This window comes from Zosterops lateralis (genome assembly GCF_965231275.1).
Source record: "Zosterops lateralis genome assembly, chromosome: 2".
In the NCBI taxonomy this organism is placed as follows: Eukaryota; Metazoa; Chordata; class Aves; order Passeriformes; family Zosteropidae; genus Zosterops; species Zosterops lateralis.
In genome coordinates, this window is record NC_139763.1 from 74,647,609 (window position 1) to 74,662,906 (window position 15,298).

Consider the following 15,298-nt stretch of genomic DNA (forward strand, 5'->3'; position numbering starts at 1 on the left):
AAATTAAAACCTCCAAAGATATTAGAAAATATTCCCTGGCTGCAGGATGCCAAGACTTCAAAGAAAATCTCATCTGTGATTTCAGGTTGGTTTTTTCCTTAATTTTTCCTACTTGAATTATAATATTTTAACAACATATTTAGTTTATCATACAGGACCAACAGAAGACTTCTGAATCACACAAACTTCTCAACTTATGGCAGCAGAGTTAAAAAAACTTCTGAAAACTTTCAAAAGACAGAGCTAACTTTCAATGCTCACAGTGATACACTGCCTATAAAACCCCATGAACAGCTTGCAGAGGTTTTGTTCATTTGACCTACAGGTCCGATATCAATAATCAGAGTAAGAAAAATTTCTTCCTGCCTTTCAGAAAAAACATTGTTTATAAAAATATGTTTCACTTTTTTCCCAGGTGTAAAGAGGTAGTGGGGTGAAACAAAGAGGAAATGTTTGTATGTGGAGTACTCAAAGAGAAGGTAAAGACATATGGAACATTTACCAGAGTTGGTCAATATGATTCAAGTAAGTGTAGGAAAAAATAAAGAAAACAGAACACAAAATATTTTCTTTCAAGCAAGATTAGAGCTATCCACTCATTCAAACAAGTGTACTGTGTATATAGATTTCAAAAGTGATAGAAAAAAATGAATCGACTATAGTAAATTTTTGTGGGATTGTTCAGGTGCAATAACATTTTTAAATGAAACACTACCACCATTTATTAAAAACAGTAATTTGATATATCTACACACAAATCTATTTTTATGCAGTTCATGCAGGGTTCACCCTGCACTGCTCTTGAAGCTCCACTTACTTTCTGTTTCATTTCGTTTGATCATGCCTTGGCATTCAGCTAAAATAGTCTCTTTAAAAGATGTCACCAGGGCATTGACGCAGCACTCCATGAGCTGAAATACATTAAACACAGGATTAGCTCAAGCAGCCATCTGAATGCTCAAGTCTGATGTGTCTCAAGTTTGCCATGACACAAAAGCTAACCTGTCCTCAACAATTAGCTCTATAAAATAATTAACTCACTCATTGACTCATGAAAGTATGTGCAGTTTGAACAGAATCTATGCAGGAACCACATTTCTTCAAAATGTTGAGGTTAGTAAAGGTGGCAAAGTCTCCTCCAAACCATTAATGAGCTTAGTATTCCTGTCAAATATTTTCTCTCAAGGGAGCCACCACTTTTGGAACAGTAACTACCCTACTTCATTTCCAAGTATATATCCAAGAGCTAAGAATAGTTCTCATTCCAGCATACCCTATTTGGACTAGGCTGGATGGCTCGAACAAGGCATCAGATCTAGAACAGAAACTGCCTGTACACGTCAGGACCATCTCTCCTTTGTCAGCCTCTTTATACAGACTACAATTTATACCTGTGCAAAATGAATGACTCACAGCTTAACAAAAGGTGTAAAGCACATTTTGATCCACTTCAAAAAAATGATCAGATTTAAAAGGTATTTATTTGAAAGAACCTGTTTCTTGAACTAATTTCAACACAGACAATTATGTACATATTCACTGCAGTTAAATCTCCCTTTAGAATTTCAACTGTGTAAAAAAATGCTGAAGAAGGAAGAAGGGGAAAGAAAAGAAGAAAACCCATCTTTTATATTAAATGGCCATATTTCAGCCTAAGAGAAAATTTATTACAGCTTTAATGAAATTTCTATTGCTCCTTTTGATTGCAATGAACAATAACTCTTTCAGGTGTTCTAAATGAGCACTGAAAAATCCTTTGCCAAATGGATTTGACAGTTTATTTTCAAACATAATTCTCATCCACTGTTAACCATAGGGAAAAAATCCGCCACACCTAACTGAAAACGAAAGAACAAAAACCAATCTGAATAAAAACCTGCCCTTCGGTTTTAATTTTTAATATCTACATATACTATTAAAACACTTGCAGAAATTGTAGATTACCAGATTGGAAAGTAACACATGTTTTTGCAACAAATAATTTATGATTAAAAACATAAAATAAACAGTTTCAATTTACTGCTATCAAATAATACTGTAACACAAAACTAAAAACTACAATATAACACTATATAACTACGAAATACATGATTTTCATACACATTATACTCACTGCTTCTACAGAGTTACATTCACGTCTTGTTTCTAAATATCGTAGTGCTCTTTTCTCTTCTTCTTTTAGTTTAGCATCTGCCTGTGCAAAAGTAGAGCAGCAATCATTTTAAGTACTAACACATTCAGTACAAAGCTACAACAGAATTTTTACTTACATATTTCATATAATTCTGTACACCGTTTTGCTGTAAATAAGAAGGAGCCTGTGTTCTATAAAATCTCTCTGTTGAATCCAAATATGCCTTTTCAAAGTTATCCCGATATATCTGAAGTTTATCTTCAGGATTAGAACAAAGGTTAACTGCAAAGAGAAAGTCCAAACTTACTCTCAAGTCTTGGAAATTTATGTGGCTAATAATAAGCAAATTTCAATGAGGGAGTGAGACTTGTATTAAAAGGTTGATTGAACAATTTGAAGTATCTGATAAATGGATTCCGATCACAAAGGTAACCAAATCTGGCCAATCTTTGCTCCCAGAAACATTCAGATCAACTATGGCAAACTGGAAAAAAAAAATTCATACTTAGCTCCAGCACTTCAGACATTCAAACTTGGTAACCATAAACACACATACAACTGCAAAATTGTAAGGAAGGAATAATAAAAGCTCAGAATAGTGCCTAATAAAGTGGAAAGTTCTCCACCTGACTGAGCAAAAAGCTTCTCTTAGACACTGCTCCTGGAATCACAATGTCTTTTAGACCTTCTCCCCTGTTTTACAAGAAGGGAGACAGTAGCTTATTGCAGTGCTTTGCACTATTTGGAAAAGAGTTTCCACTTTCCTCTCAACTATTACAGAGAAATTAATAGTCATTAAATGGAATACGCTTTAAAAAAAGTTAGAACTTGACTTCTATAAAAAGCTGTCTTAGAGAATATTAGCCATAAGTTTAGTTCAACAGGCTGGAAAGCTTTCAAAAGTAGCAGGCACTGGTGAAATATGACAGAAGTTTCAGATACACAGATCTGTTCTGCAACAAAGAAAAAGACTGAAAGTCTTAAATGTAGCCTGTTCAGCATTTCTTCTTCAAACTGTCTAAAGAATCAGAAACTGTGTGTAAAGGAGTACAGACTAAGTTATACGTGCAACCCCAAAAGGTCAGAAAATACTCTTCTGTCTGAAAACATTGATTTTGCAGTAACTGATACACAGGTAAATAATTTAGAAGCTAAAGATTATAAACAAAATTCAATTGGTATCATGTTTCAACAAGCAAAACAACAACAACAACAAAAAAATCAATACAAAATGCTGAGATTATTCCAACCCTACCACCACAACTGCCAACTTTGTATAAAGAAAATTCATTTACTTAAGTGAGGAGGCAACAGATCAGTGTGTGGAGGACATACCGTATGATTCTCGAACTCCAATTACGAGCTGGGAGTCGAAAGCTTCTCCTAGTCTTTCAGCATGAACTAGCTTCATTGCACTGTCCTGAAGTCTATTTTTTATATTTGAAAATATAGATTCATTCCATGTATCTAGCATGAGCTGCATATCGGAAAGAAAAAAAAAAATCCTGTCAGAAAGGTGCATGCAAACATAAGTTTGTGCAAAAAAATACAACACATCGGAAACAGAAATCAAGCAATTATGACACAGTTTTCAGGTCACACACAGCAGTTCAGCTATGTCACAACTTGATCTTGCTCTGAACTTGTTATAGAAGTCATATTCAGCTCACATTCTAAATTTACTTTACGTAACTGGACAGCTAAGGGAATCAGTCTTGAATCCATGTATTCATTCCCTATTATTTCTACAGCTCTTGATAATCAGTCAAGTAACCTTTCCAGCAATACCACGTGTCAGGAGTTGCAGTATCAGGGGGAACTTTTTGAGGCAAACACCCAAATATAATTCACCATTTGGCAGACACAGTCTTAGACAAAACTAAAAACTCAACTAACACCACAGTTACATAAAGAAAAAGACTGATGGTTTTATACTGCATTTATCCGACCAGACAGTTCAGTATGCAAGTAATGCATCCGTAGGTTATAAAAAACTCCACATCTCATCTAAACACTGCAAATCTTTAAGATGAGTTATGGAGGCTCTTATCAAAATCCTCATCACTCAATGTGCTCTTTTATACTCCATTGTGTGATTTATTATTTTTGGTGATTGTTACTAATGCTGCTGTATCCCATGCTCACTCACCTTTCGAACAATGCTGTCTTCCACATTGGATTTCTTGTTGCTGCCCTGCTTTCCCATCAGAGTGATCTCCAGCTGACAGAAGGGCTTGGGCAGGATGTCGCACTGGGTGAAGAACTTGCGCCATTCCACAATGTAGGCTTTGAGCAGAGCCGTGTCATCCTGGTGACTGAGCACTCTCTGCATGTGGGGTGGGCAGAGGAGGGAATTTATCAATCAATTTACACACAAAATATGGGCTTTGTTTATGCTGAAAATATCTCCCCATGTAAAACTCAAATACATGGATATACCAGACTAAGAAAATCTACATATTGAAGTGCCATTTGGTTTCTTGAAGTAGTTTTTAACCCATGTCATATGGCTCATTTCTAAAGGGCAAAGAAAGCAGCAATAAAGTACTCAGTAAGTTCAAATTTTCTAAATTAACCTTTTTTTCTCCTTTTAAGTCATGCGCAAGTAAGGCATTAAAATCTTTGGTCCAAAGGCATGCGCTGGTAGAATCATATAAAAAATTTTAAATTAACATAAACCTGTAAAGACCTGTTATATTCTATGCAGTAACAAGTTTTGATTCAATGGCATTTACTAACCTTTCATTAGACCCAGACAGATAGTTAACATGTATATTTTATTAAAGCCTGATAACCTAGCTACATTGTACACTGATATGCTATCATAATGCCAAAGAAAACCCGTCTGTCAAATAACAGCCAACACAAACCACATCAAAAGGCCTCAGCTCAGCACAGCATTTATGCATGTAAGCAGGTAAGCTGTGGAACTTAAAAACCAACATAACAATATGCCTGGCTATGCAAAGGCCTCTATGAAAAACTATTTTCCTTGAAGCAAAGCCTTAGTGGTGTAAATCACTTCACTAAAAGGATAAAATAAAAATGAACAGAACCTTTCTAAACCTTTGTCACGGGATGCTTTAGGTGGTTTTTTTTTTTTTTTTTTTTTTTTTTTTTTTTTTTTTTTTTTTTTAAAATTTCACAACATCTCTTTTGAACAGCAAAAGCTGTTTTCTGTAGTATGTGTTACAAACATAAGAACTTCCTTTGAGTCTATTGACAGTGTCCCTTGTTTGGAGGGAAGCCCATAAAACTGGACAGCTGAGCTTGCTGAGTCGATAGCACAGATATTTGTAGTGCAGTGTCCATATGGCTTATTTTAAAGCCATCTATGAATATGTCAAAATAGCACTGAGGCTACATAAGCTTTTTTTTTTTTTTTTTTGAGACAGTAATTTCTTATGGAAAATTCTGCCTTTAGAAGTTTTCAAGTAGAAGAAAATTCCATAAGTACTGTTGGATAAACAAAAATAATGCTGTGGTTTGATTGTTGTTTTTTTTTTTTATAGAACATAAAAATCACTACCCATCCCAGCTTCAAGCACTGTGAGAAAACAATGAGCCAGGCAAATGCTCAAGGCTCTTTTTTTTTGTCAGCAGAAGTTTGCAGGGTAATTATGATCTCCAGAACATCACAAATTTTCAAACAAAAAGGCAATGCATTTAGATCCAACAAAAGTCAGTTATTTGGCTATTTTTCTAACAATGTGAATAGAAGTTATGAAACATTGAGAACTTACTGCTTGTGCCTGTTTAATAAAATCAAGGATGTCTTCCTTCAGAGCTTGATGGATTTTTGCTGGACCTTTATCATCCCACAAGCATACTGCATGTACATCTCTAGAAAACAATTTATCCACCTTTTAGTAACAGCTACTCAAAATTTAATGCTGTAATGTCTGAGGCCTTAACAGTCATCATTTCAGTCCAAGAAATTAATACATGCACAACTAGATCCCAGTGACACACGGGAGAAAAGCATGTTTGGGGAAGAGACTGAAGCTCTAAGAAAAGTCCTGGAAGCAAGTAACTGCAACCTGTCTAGGAGAAGGCTATGGTCAAAAAGATGTGTAAGACAATTCTGGTTTCAGTACCTATTCAATAATCCTTATTGAGCTAAGGACATTTTTTAAAGCTTTTCTTTGACAAGACAGACATCGCTCGCCAGTAACAGCATTACTACTCAGCCCCTGCTATTCTAAAATGCTGTCATGAACGTGCAGCCTTCTCTGACAGTTTCACAATCCTACAACACTCTATGAAGGCAACAGACTTTTTTTCAGAGAAATTTGAACTCTGAAGGATCAGGTAATTTAAAAGACAATTCAATTAGTTTAATAAGATCACTCCAAACATTCCACAGCAGTGGTAGCAGCATTTTCAAGTGAAACACTACTGCTGGAGTAGTGCACTGCAAAGCAAAATTCTGTGTTTTAATCAATGTTCAAATGAAATTTTTCCCACCTGGCAGCCCAGCAAGTGTATCTTAACTCCTATTCTTTCCATACTGAAGACTAAATAAAGCAAGCTACACTCCTAACCCCACATCATATATAACATGGCTTAGCAAGCTGTTTTTTGACTCATTACCATCCTCTGGTTCTTCTTCCACCTCTCAGTAACAAGGCCACATGTCTGCAGAAAAGCACCCCTATAATCAATACACTTATTGTGCTTAATCAATACATTATTTCAATACAAAAGCAGCTTTTTTAGTTTAACAAAAAAGACAGGACTTGCAAGTTGCTTTAACACACATTAAAGGTGCTGGCCCCAAGGTTTACAGAGCCCTAACTGGTGAGACTTACACAACATTCACAGGCAGAAAAGGTGTTACTGTATTTAGAATGCCATTGTTTCCTGACAGCAGTGAAAAAAAAGCAATACCAGATAATTATACTCAAAGGGCGTGTAGAAGACACCTACAGATTTTGCATTTTTATTAAGGAGCTTAACAAAGAGCACTGTCCAAAAATATAAACCTAGGGAAGTGGGATCTTCTCCCTTAATAGCTTTAATTTAGCCATGAAGTTACTTAAGTTCTATTCAATAACTCAGCTACAAGGGAAAACAATTAAAGTTTTAATTCCAATGCAGAATTATTGAACTAGTTATTAAAAATTAAATCAATAACTCAGAACTGAATTTTTACCTTTCCTATAACATGTCTCTGGGAATTACTAAAGCAGAGACATTGTAAGACACTAAAACCCATCACATGTTAGATTACCCTTCCTCTTGGCTGGCAGAAAGTGTGACAGGTGCATTAAACTGGGTATAAAAAGAGTCACTACATTGTCCTCATCAAAAAGAGCAATGAAGGCAGAGTGCAACAAGACTAAATTTGAAAAAAAACCTACTGTTGTGACAGATTTTAAAAAGGGAAAGAAGAGTCTGCAGATTCAAATTATGACTATATTTGAGGGCAAATAACTCCATTGAGACAAAGATAATTTTAGACACACTTCAGATATTTCTTTTGTAACTCACTTCCATACCACGTTTGCAAAAATCACACAATGTATGCCACAAAAAAAAAATCACCTAAACTTCTGGAAAAGCAACTTTTTGGTTTTTGGAAGGAAGAAAATGGCAGAGTTTATAAAAAGCACATTAATACCAACATTGTCTGAAAACTCTTATATTTCATTCTTAGGGTAAAAAAGTATTCAAATTATACCAGCTAAACTGCACCACCCTGTTACTTCAGTTATTTTAGAAGAAAGCCATTCAAATCAGAATAATGTAACATTCAACAAACTGCCTTTAAATGAATTTACTGACACAGCAATAACCATTTTCTCTCTAATTCTAACAAAAAGTTTGTGGGCAGGTACAAAATTTGTTTACTATGGTCAGCTGAAGTCAAAAGCTATGCTGGTCTTTCTCCATCCTATTTGCAAAGACCCGAATCTCAGCAAAGCTCTATTTTTGCACACTTACTCCTTAATAAAACTTAAACTATTTTTGTTCTGTTTCCACACTATCTGTGTCCCTAAACGTCTGTCTGTATCAGTAGTTCACTAAGTGCATTCCCACATGCAGAGGGATGTAAGATTCAAATGAACGACTTACGAGAACAGATCAAACCATTGCTGCTTGGTGACAGACTCCTGACGAAGAAGTTTCAGAACGATCGGACGCATGAAATCCCATTTGTCTTCAAATTGAAGTGAACCTTTATTCTAAAAGACACAACAAAAAGTACTGTTAATAAACCAGTATCTTATTTTAAGCTGTTTTTAAGGACTATAGTTTCTGCAGTTAACATAAAAATATTTTCTCAGGTGTCCCTCATAAGCTAGTATTTAAGCTATACCACCACAGCTGAACAACACTTTTCACAATAAGTATTATTTTAAGAAGTGACAGAACTATTATCTGTTTCAAAGAAACTGCCAATTTCTTCATTTAATCACTGCATTAGCTACAATGCAAAGTTCTAGCAGGTGTTCTTCAGCTGTTAGTGGAGTTATACCCAGACAAGCATGGATGATACTTGGAGCAGCTTCACTGTTCCAACCAAGATACCTGCAATGAAAGTCAGGAGGGATCTGTGAAGCTGTCTTCAATAAACAACCCTGATCAAAATGGCAGCCAGGAGTCAGGAATGGGATTGTGGATGCTACCATGTACCTTTTTTCTCTCACTGTTCATCTGGCATCAGCAGCAGAGGCAGGAAGGAAGCAGAGTAACGTAGGAGCTGCTGTATCGCAGACTCCCTTCCTGTGGGTTAACTGCCCACGAGGCCAAGACTGCTGCTGGTGCAGATAAAAATTAATTTACACCATGCTGAAAAATTTAATCCAAGGTGGATTTTTCAAATTTACGATACAAATGAAGAGGAAAGCTAAAGAAATAAAGTGCTCCCATATAATTCTGATTATTCTGAAAAATCTCACCACAGTATCCAGGGTAACTTCCATTATTTAAAAAACCCAAACAACACTATGAATTTGGGAGAAAAACAGCAGTTCTACCACATACGTTGTGATTCTTTTTGCTTAAACTCCACATTTTAAAAAGAAAAACCTGCAATTAAAAGAATACACTGATTGAGAGTCCTATGGCAGAAAGACTACCGGTTGAGCTGTCTGCAGAGTTATGTTCCACTGCACTGTTTACTTTTGAACAGATCATTGTCTTGGCTAGAAATACTACATTTGACAAAATTCACTTCAAATAGAGCAACTAATACAGTCTAACTGCCTGAAATTCTAATAAGTGCACTGTTCTGCAACTAACATCTCTTCAGATAAACAAGCACAAGCAGCACACCATGTTCCTTCAATCACCTCCTTCTGATTAACTTCTACATGGAAATTTACAATTTAATCTGTTGTTTAGTATTCAGAATAAGCACAGTTTGGCAACCATATCCCCCGGTGTTCATCTTCAAGCTATAAAGATGCATCAGGCACCACAGTAACTATTTTTACAGCCACAGCACCTGGAGGCCTCACAGCATTGTGGTAGCTACTGAACACAGCTTTCACGGAATCAGCTCCTGTTGATAAAGTCCAAAAATCTTTCAACATAAAAAAATAAAACAATAAATTGCTTGCCTATTCAGAGACATTTTTACCTATTCTTTTCCACTGCAAAAAAAAAGTAATTTGAATGCATCATGTCTGAAAATCATCAACTAAATGCTCCCCCTATATAGAGCCAGCCCTACTATTATTTCCTAATGTTTGATGCGTTGCTCCAATCTTTCCTAGTCCTGTGAAATTGTCAGCTTCTGCTTACAGATACTTCCATTCCAACACCCTCTTTGAAGGATAATGAATATAAAATATCCACTACTGAACTGTTAGAAGTTCCAGAAAAGGCATTATAAAATAAGTAAACCAACTTCCTGAAAAGTTTTCCTTTTGAATGAAACATCAGAGAAGACCCCTTAAGTTTTTTGGAACAGGTAAAAAAAAAGAATCTGTTCTGCAATTCTTGAGAAATGCAATTCAGCCCTCCACCAGAACCAGCTGAAGATAAAATCTGAATGCTCTATCTTTGTGAATAGGATTAGTTTCACTGTAAAACATGAGGAAGAGGAGGACAGCATAGATAACTGCTTATATGATTTAGATTGTAATTACCTACTTAATCCTAAGAAGCACAAATAAAATTCAACTTCAGTTGTAAAAAAACCCTGTGTCCGCTCTTAACCAACATCTAGCTACTTAAAAAAAAATCCCTCAAATAAAGCTTATCCTGAAATCCCATTAGAGAAGTTCAGAACTTTGTTTCCTATACATAGGAGTACATTTTTTCCACATTTCCTTCTTTATTCTTTCATTAGGCAGAAGACAAAATAAAATTAATGGATGAAAAGTCCTACTAAACTATTACTTAAGTTCAATAAGCAATTCACAGAAATATAGGATGAGTTGGAAGAGACTCACGAGGATCATCAAGCCGAACTCCAACCTTGCAGAGGACCACCCTCAAGAGTCACACCATGTGCCTGAGAGCATGGTCCAAATGCTTCTTGAACTCTGCCAGGCTGATGCTGTGTCCACTTCCTTGGGGAGCCTGTTCCAGTGCCCAAACACCCTCCGGGTGAAGAACCTTTTCTAAATGTTCAACCTAAACCTCCCCTGACTCAGCTTCAGGCCGTTCCCTTGGGTCCTGTCACTGGTCACCACAGAGAAGAGATCAGTGCCTGTCCCTCCTCTTCCCCTCACAAGGAAACTGCAGACTGCAATGGGGTTTCCCCTTAGTCTCTTCTCCAGGCTGAACACACCAAGTGACCTCAGCCATTTGTCATACAGTTTCCCCTCAAAGCCTTTCTCCATCTTTGTTGCCCTCCTTTGGACACTCTCTCCAGTTCAATGTCTTTCTTGTATTGTGGCACCCAGAATTGCTCAGGTGCAGAATCCAGCACTTTGTCTTCTTGAATTTCATCTGGTTGGTGATTGCCCAGTCTCTGATTTGCCTCCAGGTCTCTCTGCAGGGCCCCCCTGCCTTCAAAGGAGTCAGCAGCTCTTCCCGGTTTTGTATCTGGGAACTTGCTCAGAGTCCCTTCCAGTCCTGTGTCCAAGTCATTAATGAAGGTGTTGAAGAGCACAGGGCCTGGGATGGAGCCCTGTGGAACCCCACTTGTGCCAGGTCTCCAGCCTGACACCACTCAATTCCCTAAAATGAACCAGTTGCTCACCCATCACCTGAGGTGTTTATCCAGCTGTGGGCTGGACATTTTTTCCAGAAGGATGCTCTGAGAGACAGTATGGAAAGCCTTACTGAAATCAACAAAGATTACAGCAACATCATCTATGTAGATTTAGGCTTCCATGACATTACAATTTTATACAGCAATTACAGGAAGAAAGGGTGCATTAAATACCACCTACTGTGTATCATTCCCATGCATTAATTCCATCCCTATTAGTGCACAAGAGAAAACACCTTTTATAGTAGAAGAGGAGGTCAAACAGTGACAATTCTTAGCTGTTACCAAAGTCACACAAACAATTTCTGAGCAGTATTTCCTGGGCAATTTTTCTTTCCTACTTTGCTTCCAACCACAGTTCCAAGGGAAAGGTAAACAGGACAGTAAGACATACTTTTGATGAAATAAAAATTACTCCACTTATCAAATCTTTTCTGAAAACACAGACTACAGTTGATAGCCACACCCTGGCTAAGTAGCCATTCCAGTGTTTAAATTTTAATACTTTGAAAAATAACTCCACTTAAGAAATATTTTGTTTTAAAATTCACTTCATTAAATTTGTTCATAAAGACTTAAAGTTCCATGTTAAGACTAAACTTTACCTGAAATACATTCTACTTTACACATTATGCTTTTCCCTGTTCTTCAGTTCTATACATAAGCACTGAAACATAATAGATATAAATATGAGAAGGCAATACACCAACACCTTCATGCTACTCTCCCTTTGAACCTCAAAATGTCTCTTTGGAACTCTCTTTGCTGTGCACTGTCTTTATTTCAGGCCACACAGAAATTCAGCCCTGGTCTCTGTCAGAAAAGCAGCGTTCTCCAGGTCTTACTGTACATCTGATTTGCATCTGAGAAACACCTTCACATTTACAACTTCATTGTTTTCAGACAGTATTTATACTAAAGCCAGCTCATAGAAGGATGAAGTAGGAAATGTGATGTCCTAGATGGAAACAAGCACTGTCTGATTAATCTCTTCTAGAAGCAGCTCTAAAAATCATGTAATGCTTGTAGCAAGCTTCTACTCAAAAGGAGAAAAGTAGCCACAGGAAAAGCTTTTGTATGTAACTAACTAGCATGCAACACTCCCTAGTTTCTTAAGGATATCCTAAATGGAAACAGCCAGCAAGAAAAAGACAAAATACAGATCTGGAAACATGTACTTTAAGTAAAAAAAATCAAAACCTTTAAATGTGTTTCTAGTTGTCAGCGACAAACAGTTGAAACTGATGCAAAGGTAAACAGCGATTCTCGTTTCACTCAAGCCCAGAGAAAAACTGTTGCTCCCTTTTGCTGCTTTTTTCCCCAATATGAGGCTCATGCTGGAGTTTATCTTGCAAGGATAGACTCCTGCATTTGCTGGCAGCTCCAGTAAGGCTCTACAATACTGTCAAGATCTGCGAGCCTGAGTACAGCTGCAGGTTTGCTTTGTGCTACAATAAGCTGAGGTGCTTTCTGCTCCACAAACTGCAGAAAAACTCAAATGTCTTCGTGTCACCTGGGTGAACTGGTTTAGACCATACCATCACTGCAAAGAGAACAAGTTACAAGTCCTACAGGGCCCCTGAAATGAAGTACCTCACTTTAAAAATGTCACAGGTGTGTTGAGACAAAAAACTCTAGGGGACTCTGCTGGAAATGGCTTGGTCACCTACCAGAAAACCACTGCCCCAACAAGGGAGAGCAGCTCTGCTACAGGTAGGGAAGGCACCAGCTGACCCTGTAATGGCACTTACTACGTCCTGCAGCATTTCCATCACATTACAGTTTGTTCTGTCTCAGGATTCAACACAACTGGTCATTCTAATTTTGCATTTAAAGAAGGTTCTCCAAGAATATGCTTCTCACTAAAAAAAAAAAATTTACAATTAGGAAAATTAATCACCAGTGGAGTTTAAATGATGTCCTCTAAAATTACGACAGCGAGTCAAATTTGGAGTCAGCTAGTACCTGTTAATAGAATCAGAAAGGAATATTTCACGTCATTGTCTCAACTATGCAGAAAGCTGAACCAGGATGGGGTAAAACAAAAGAAAATGTTCAGGTCCTGTTCATGTGGGCAAAACTAAGACCTGCCTATACCCAACTTAGAATTGATTATGCAGGCTTATTTGGAAAAGATACAGAAAAACTTACAGATTTTAACACTTCTCCTTTCTTACCCTGGGATTTTTACTGTGCTCAGACATTGCTTTTTTTTCCCCTTAAAGATGAAAGCAGAAGTATGTTGGACAGACTCAGATGGCACAAGGCACTGCCAGGCAACACTGACCTGGAATCAACAGTTGGCTTCTCAGAGAGCATTCTGATGAGTGGAAGTGGGGAATGAAGGACCTTACCTAGTTCTAATTTTCACACTGGTTTATCTTCTGTTATAAACAAAGTCGAATCACTGTATAATCTTTCCTTCTGTAACATGGGAATCATACTTTATTGTAATTAGAAAACTCACTAATTAGTAAGCTAAGTGCTTAATAACACTCTGAGTGACCAGAGAGGCCTATTTGAGAAGATACATCTCTGCAGAATTTTTCCTAAAACACACTGTGCACGTATATTTTACTGTCAATATAAAACATTGACAACTCAAAGGCCAGTGGCAAAAACATGACCAGTTAACACAAAGACTCCAGTTTGGCAAGAGCCATCTGGCCAAGTCAAGGCCTCTGTTCTCACTACTTATTGCTCTTTCAAAATAGCTTAAGTGGAATGCTGACAAATCTTACAGGCCTACCTTGCTCCCATCTGCTGTGGGCTATCCCAGCACATGCACCATCAAAGCACGGGTTGGACTTTTGAGAACTCCTCAAATGTACAGCAAAGAAATGCTCTAAAACATTAATAAGTGGATAAAACTGTCTGAGGCCATGTGCTCTGAACACATGCTTTTCCACAAAAAAGGACATCTATTCTTATGGGACACTATTTTTTTCACCTGTGTTCTTGCGTTCCTCAATTTTAGATTTTTGAACTATTTTGAAGTATTATCTGCTTAGATATCTAACAACCTCTTACAGGCATAAAAATATACAGGAATTAATTAAAATTAATTTTAAGGAAGATTTTTTAAAGCATATCTTTTTAATACAGAGACTTGTTAAAATATATATCAGGAAAAAACAAGGGGATAAATTACTTCTCATTTCTTTCACAGTGAATGTCTCAGAGTGATAAATAAAACCAGCAGACTCAGGCTAGATCTATACATCCAAATTAGGTCAGGTTAATAAAATGCAAGCAGCACTTCTTCAGGACCACAGTGAACTACAACACACAGTGCTGAACACATGTTTATGCCCATATTTATATATATCTTCAACTGTCAATTCCTCGAGTTGAGCAGGCAGCCTGCCTCAGGCCTATCTGTAGTTAACTGACGTTGTCGAAAGACTTACTGGAGGCATTAATGAGAGTGGTTCCAGGCAGGCCTATCCTCCCTGCGCTAGCCCGGCCTCAAAGGCCACACTGAGTCCTCTCGCCACACACACCGCAAGGATCAGACAGGCAGTCCTGAGCTCAAACACTGGCCTGTCCCACTGAAATCCTCTGCTCCAACCTGCGGCAGCTTGGGGGGAATGACATCTGCCATCAAACGCCGGGAAAGTGCTCGGAAACATACGACTACAAAAGCAAAGCTGCTTAACGTAAGCGAAAGGCCTCCGGGAGTTTTCCTTCGCAGGAAAACTGCAGTTCACAAAAAAACTGGAGCACCCCAATAACGGCACCTGCCCTCGGCCAAGACATTTTTCAACTCTTTGTTCAACTTAAAACTCAATTTGCGTACAGCAGGATTTTCTTAGATCAACAAAGAGAAGACACGGTGCCCTGTCTGTCTGCACGGCTGTTTCCCAACGCGGGGTGTTTGGGCAGGGAGGGCCGGGGGAGGGAGCGGGGCCGGCAGCCCAAGGCCGCTCACCTGCGGGGGCCCGGGAGCGGCAACTCCGGGCAGCGGCAGCTCCGGGCAGCGGCACCGCGGC

At 37.9% G+C, this 15,298-nt stretch overlaps 1 protein-coding gene across 2 annotated transcripts in view; it reads right to left on the minus strand.

Annotated features, from left to right (window-relative positions):
• CUL5 (cullin 5) overlaps window positions 1–15,298 on the minus strand; it is a 31,182-nt gene that overhangs the window by 15,673 nt on the left and 211 nt on the right. The window contains exons 2-9 of one of the 2 annotated variants that reach the window (XM_083855902.1): window positions 13,058–13,168; window positions 8,213–8,322; window positions 5,878–5,977; window positions 4,284–4,460; window positions 3,470–3,611; window positions 2,271–2,416; window positions 2,114–2,194; window positions 818–911 (exon numbers count right to left, since the gene is read on the minus strand). In XM_083855902.1, coding sequence (XP_083712028.1) covers window positions 818–911; window positions 2,114–2,194; window positions 2,271–2,416; window positions 3,470–3,611; window positions 4,284–4,460; window positions 5,878–5,977; window positions 8,213–8,322; window positions 13,058–13,078 — 871 coding nt within the window. In that variant the 5' untranslated portion in view covers window positions 13,079–13,168. The remainder of the gene's footprint in view (window positions 1–817; window positions 912–2,113; window positions 2,195–2,270; window positions 2,417–3,469; window positions 3,612–4,283; window positions 4,461–5,877; window positions 5,978–8,212; window positions 8,323–13,057; window positions 13,169–15,298) is intronic. The other variant, XM_083855903.1, reaches the window with a different exon arrangement.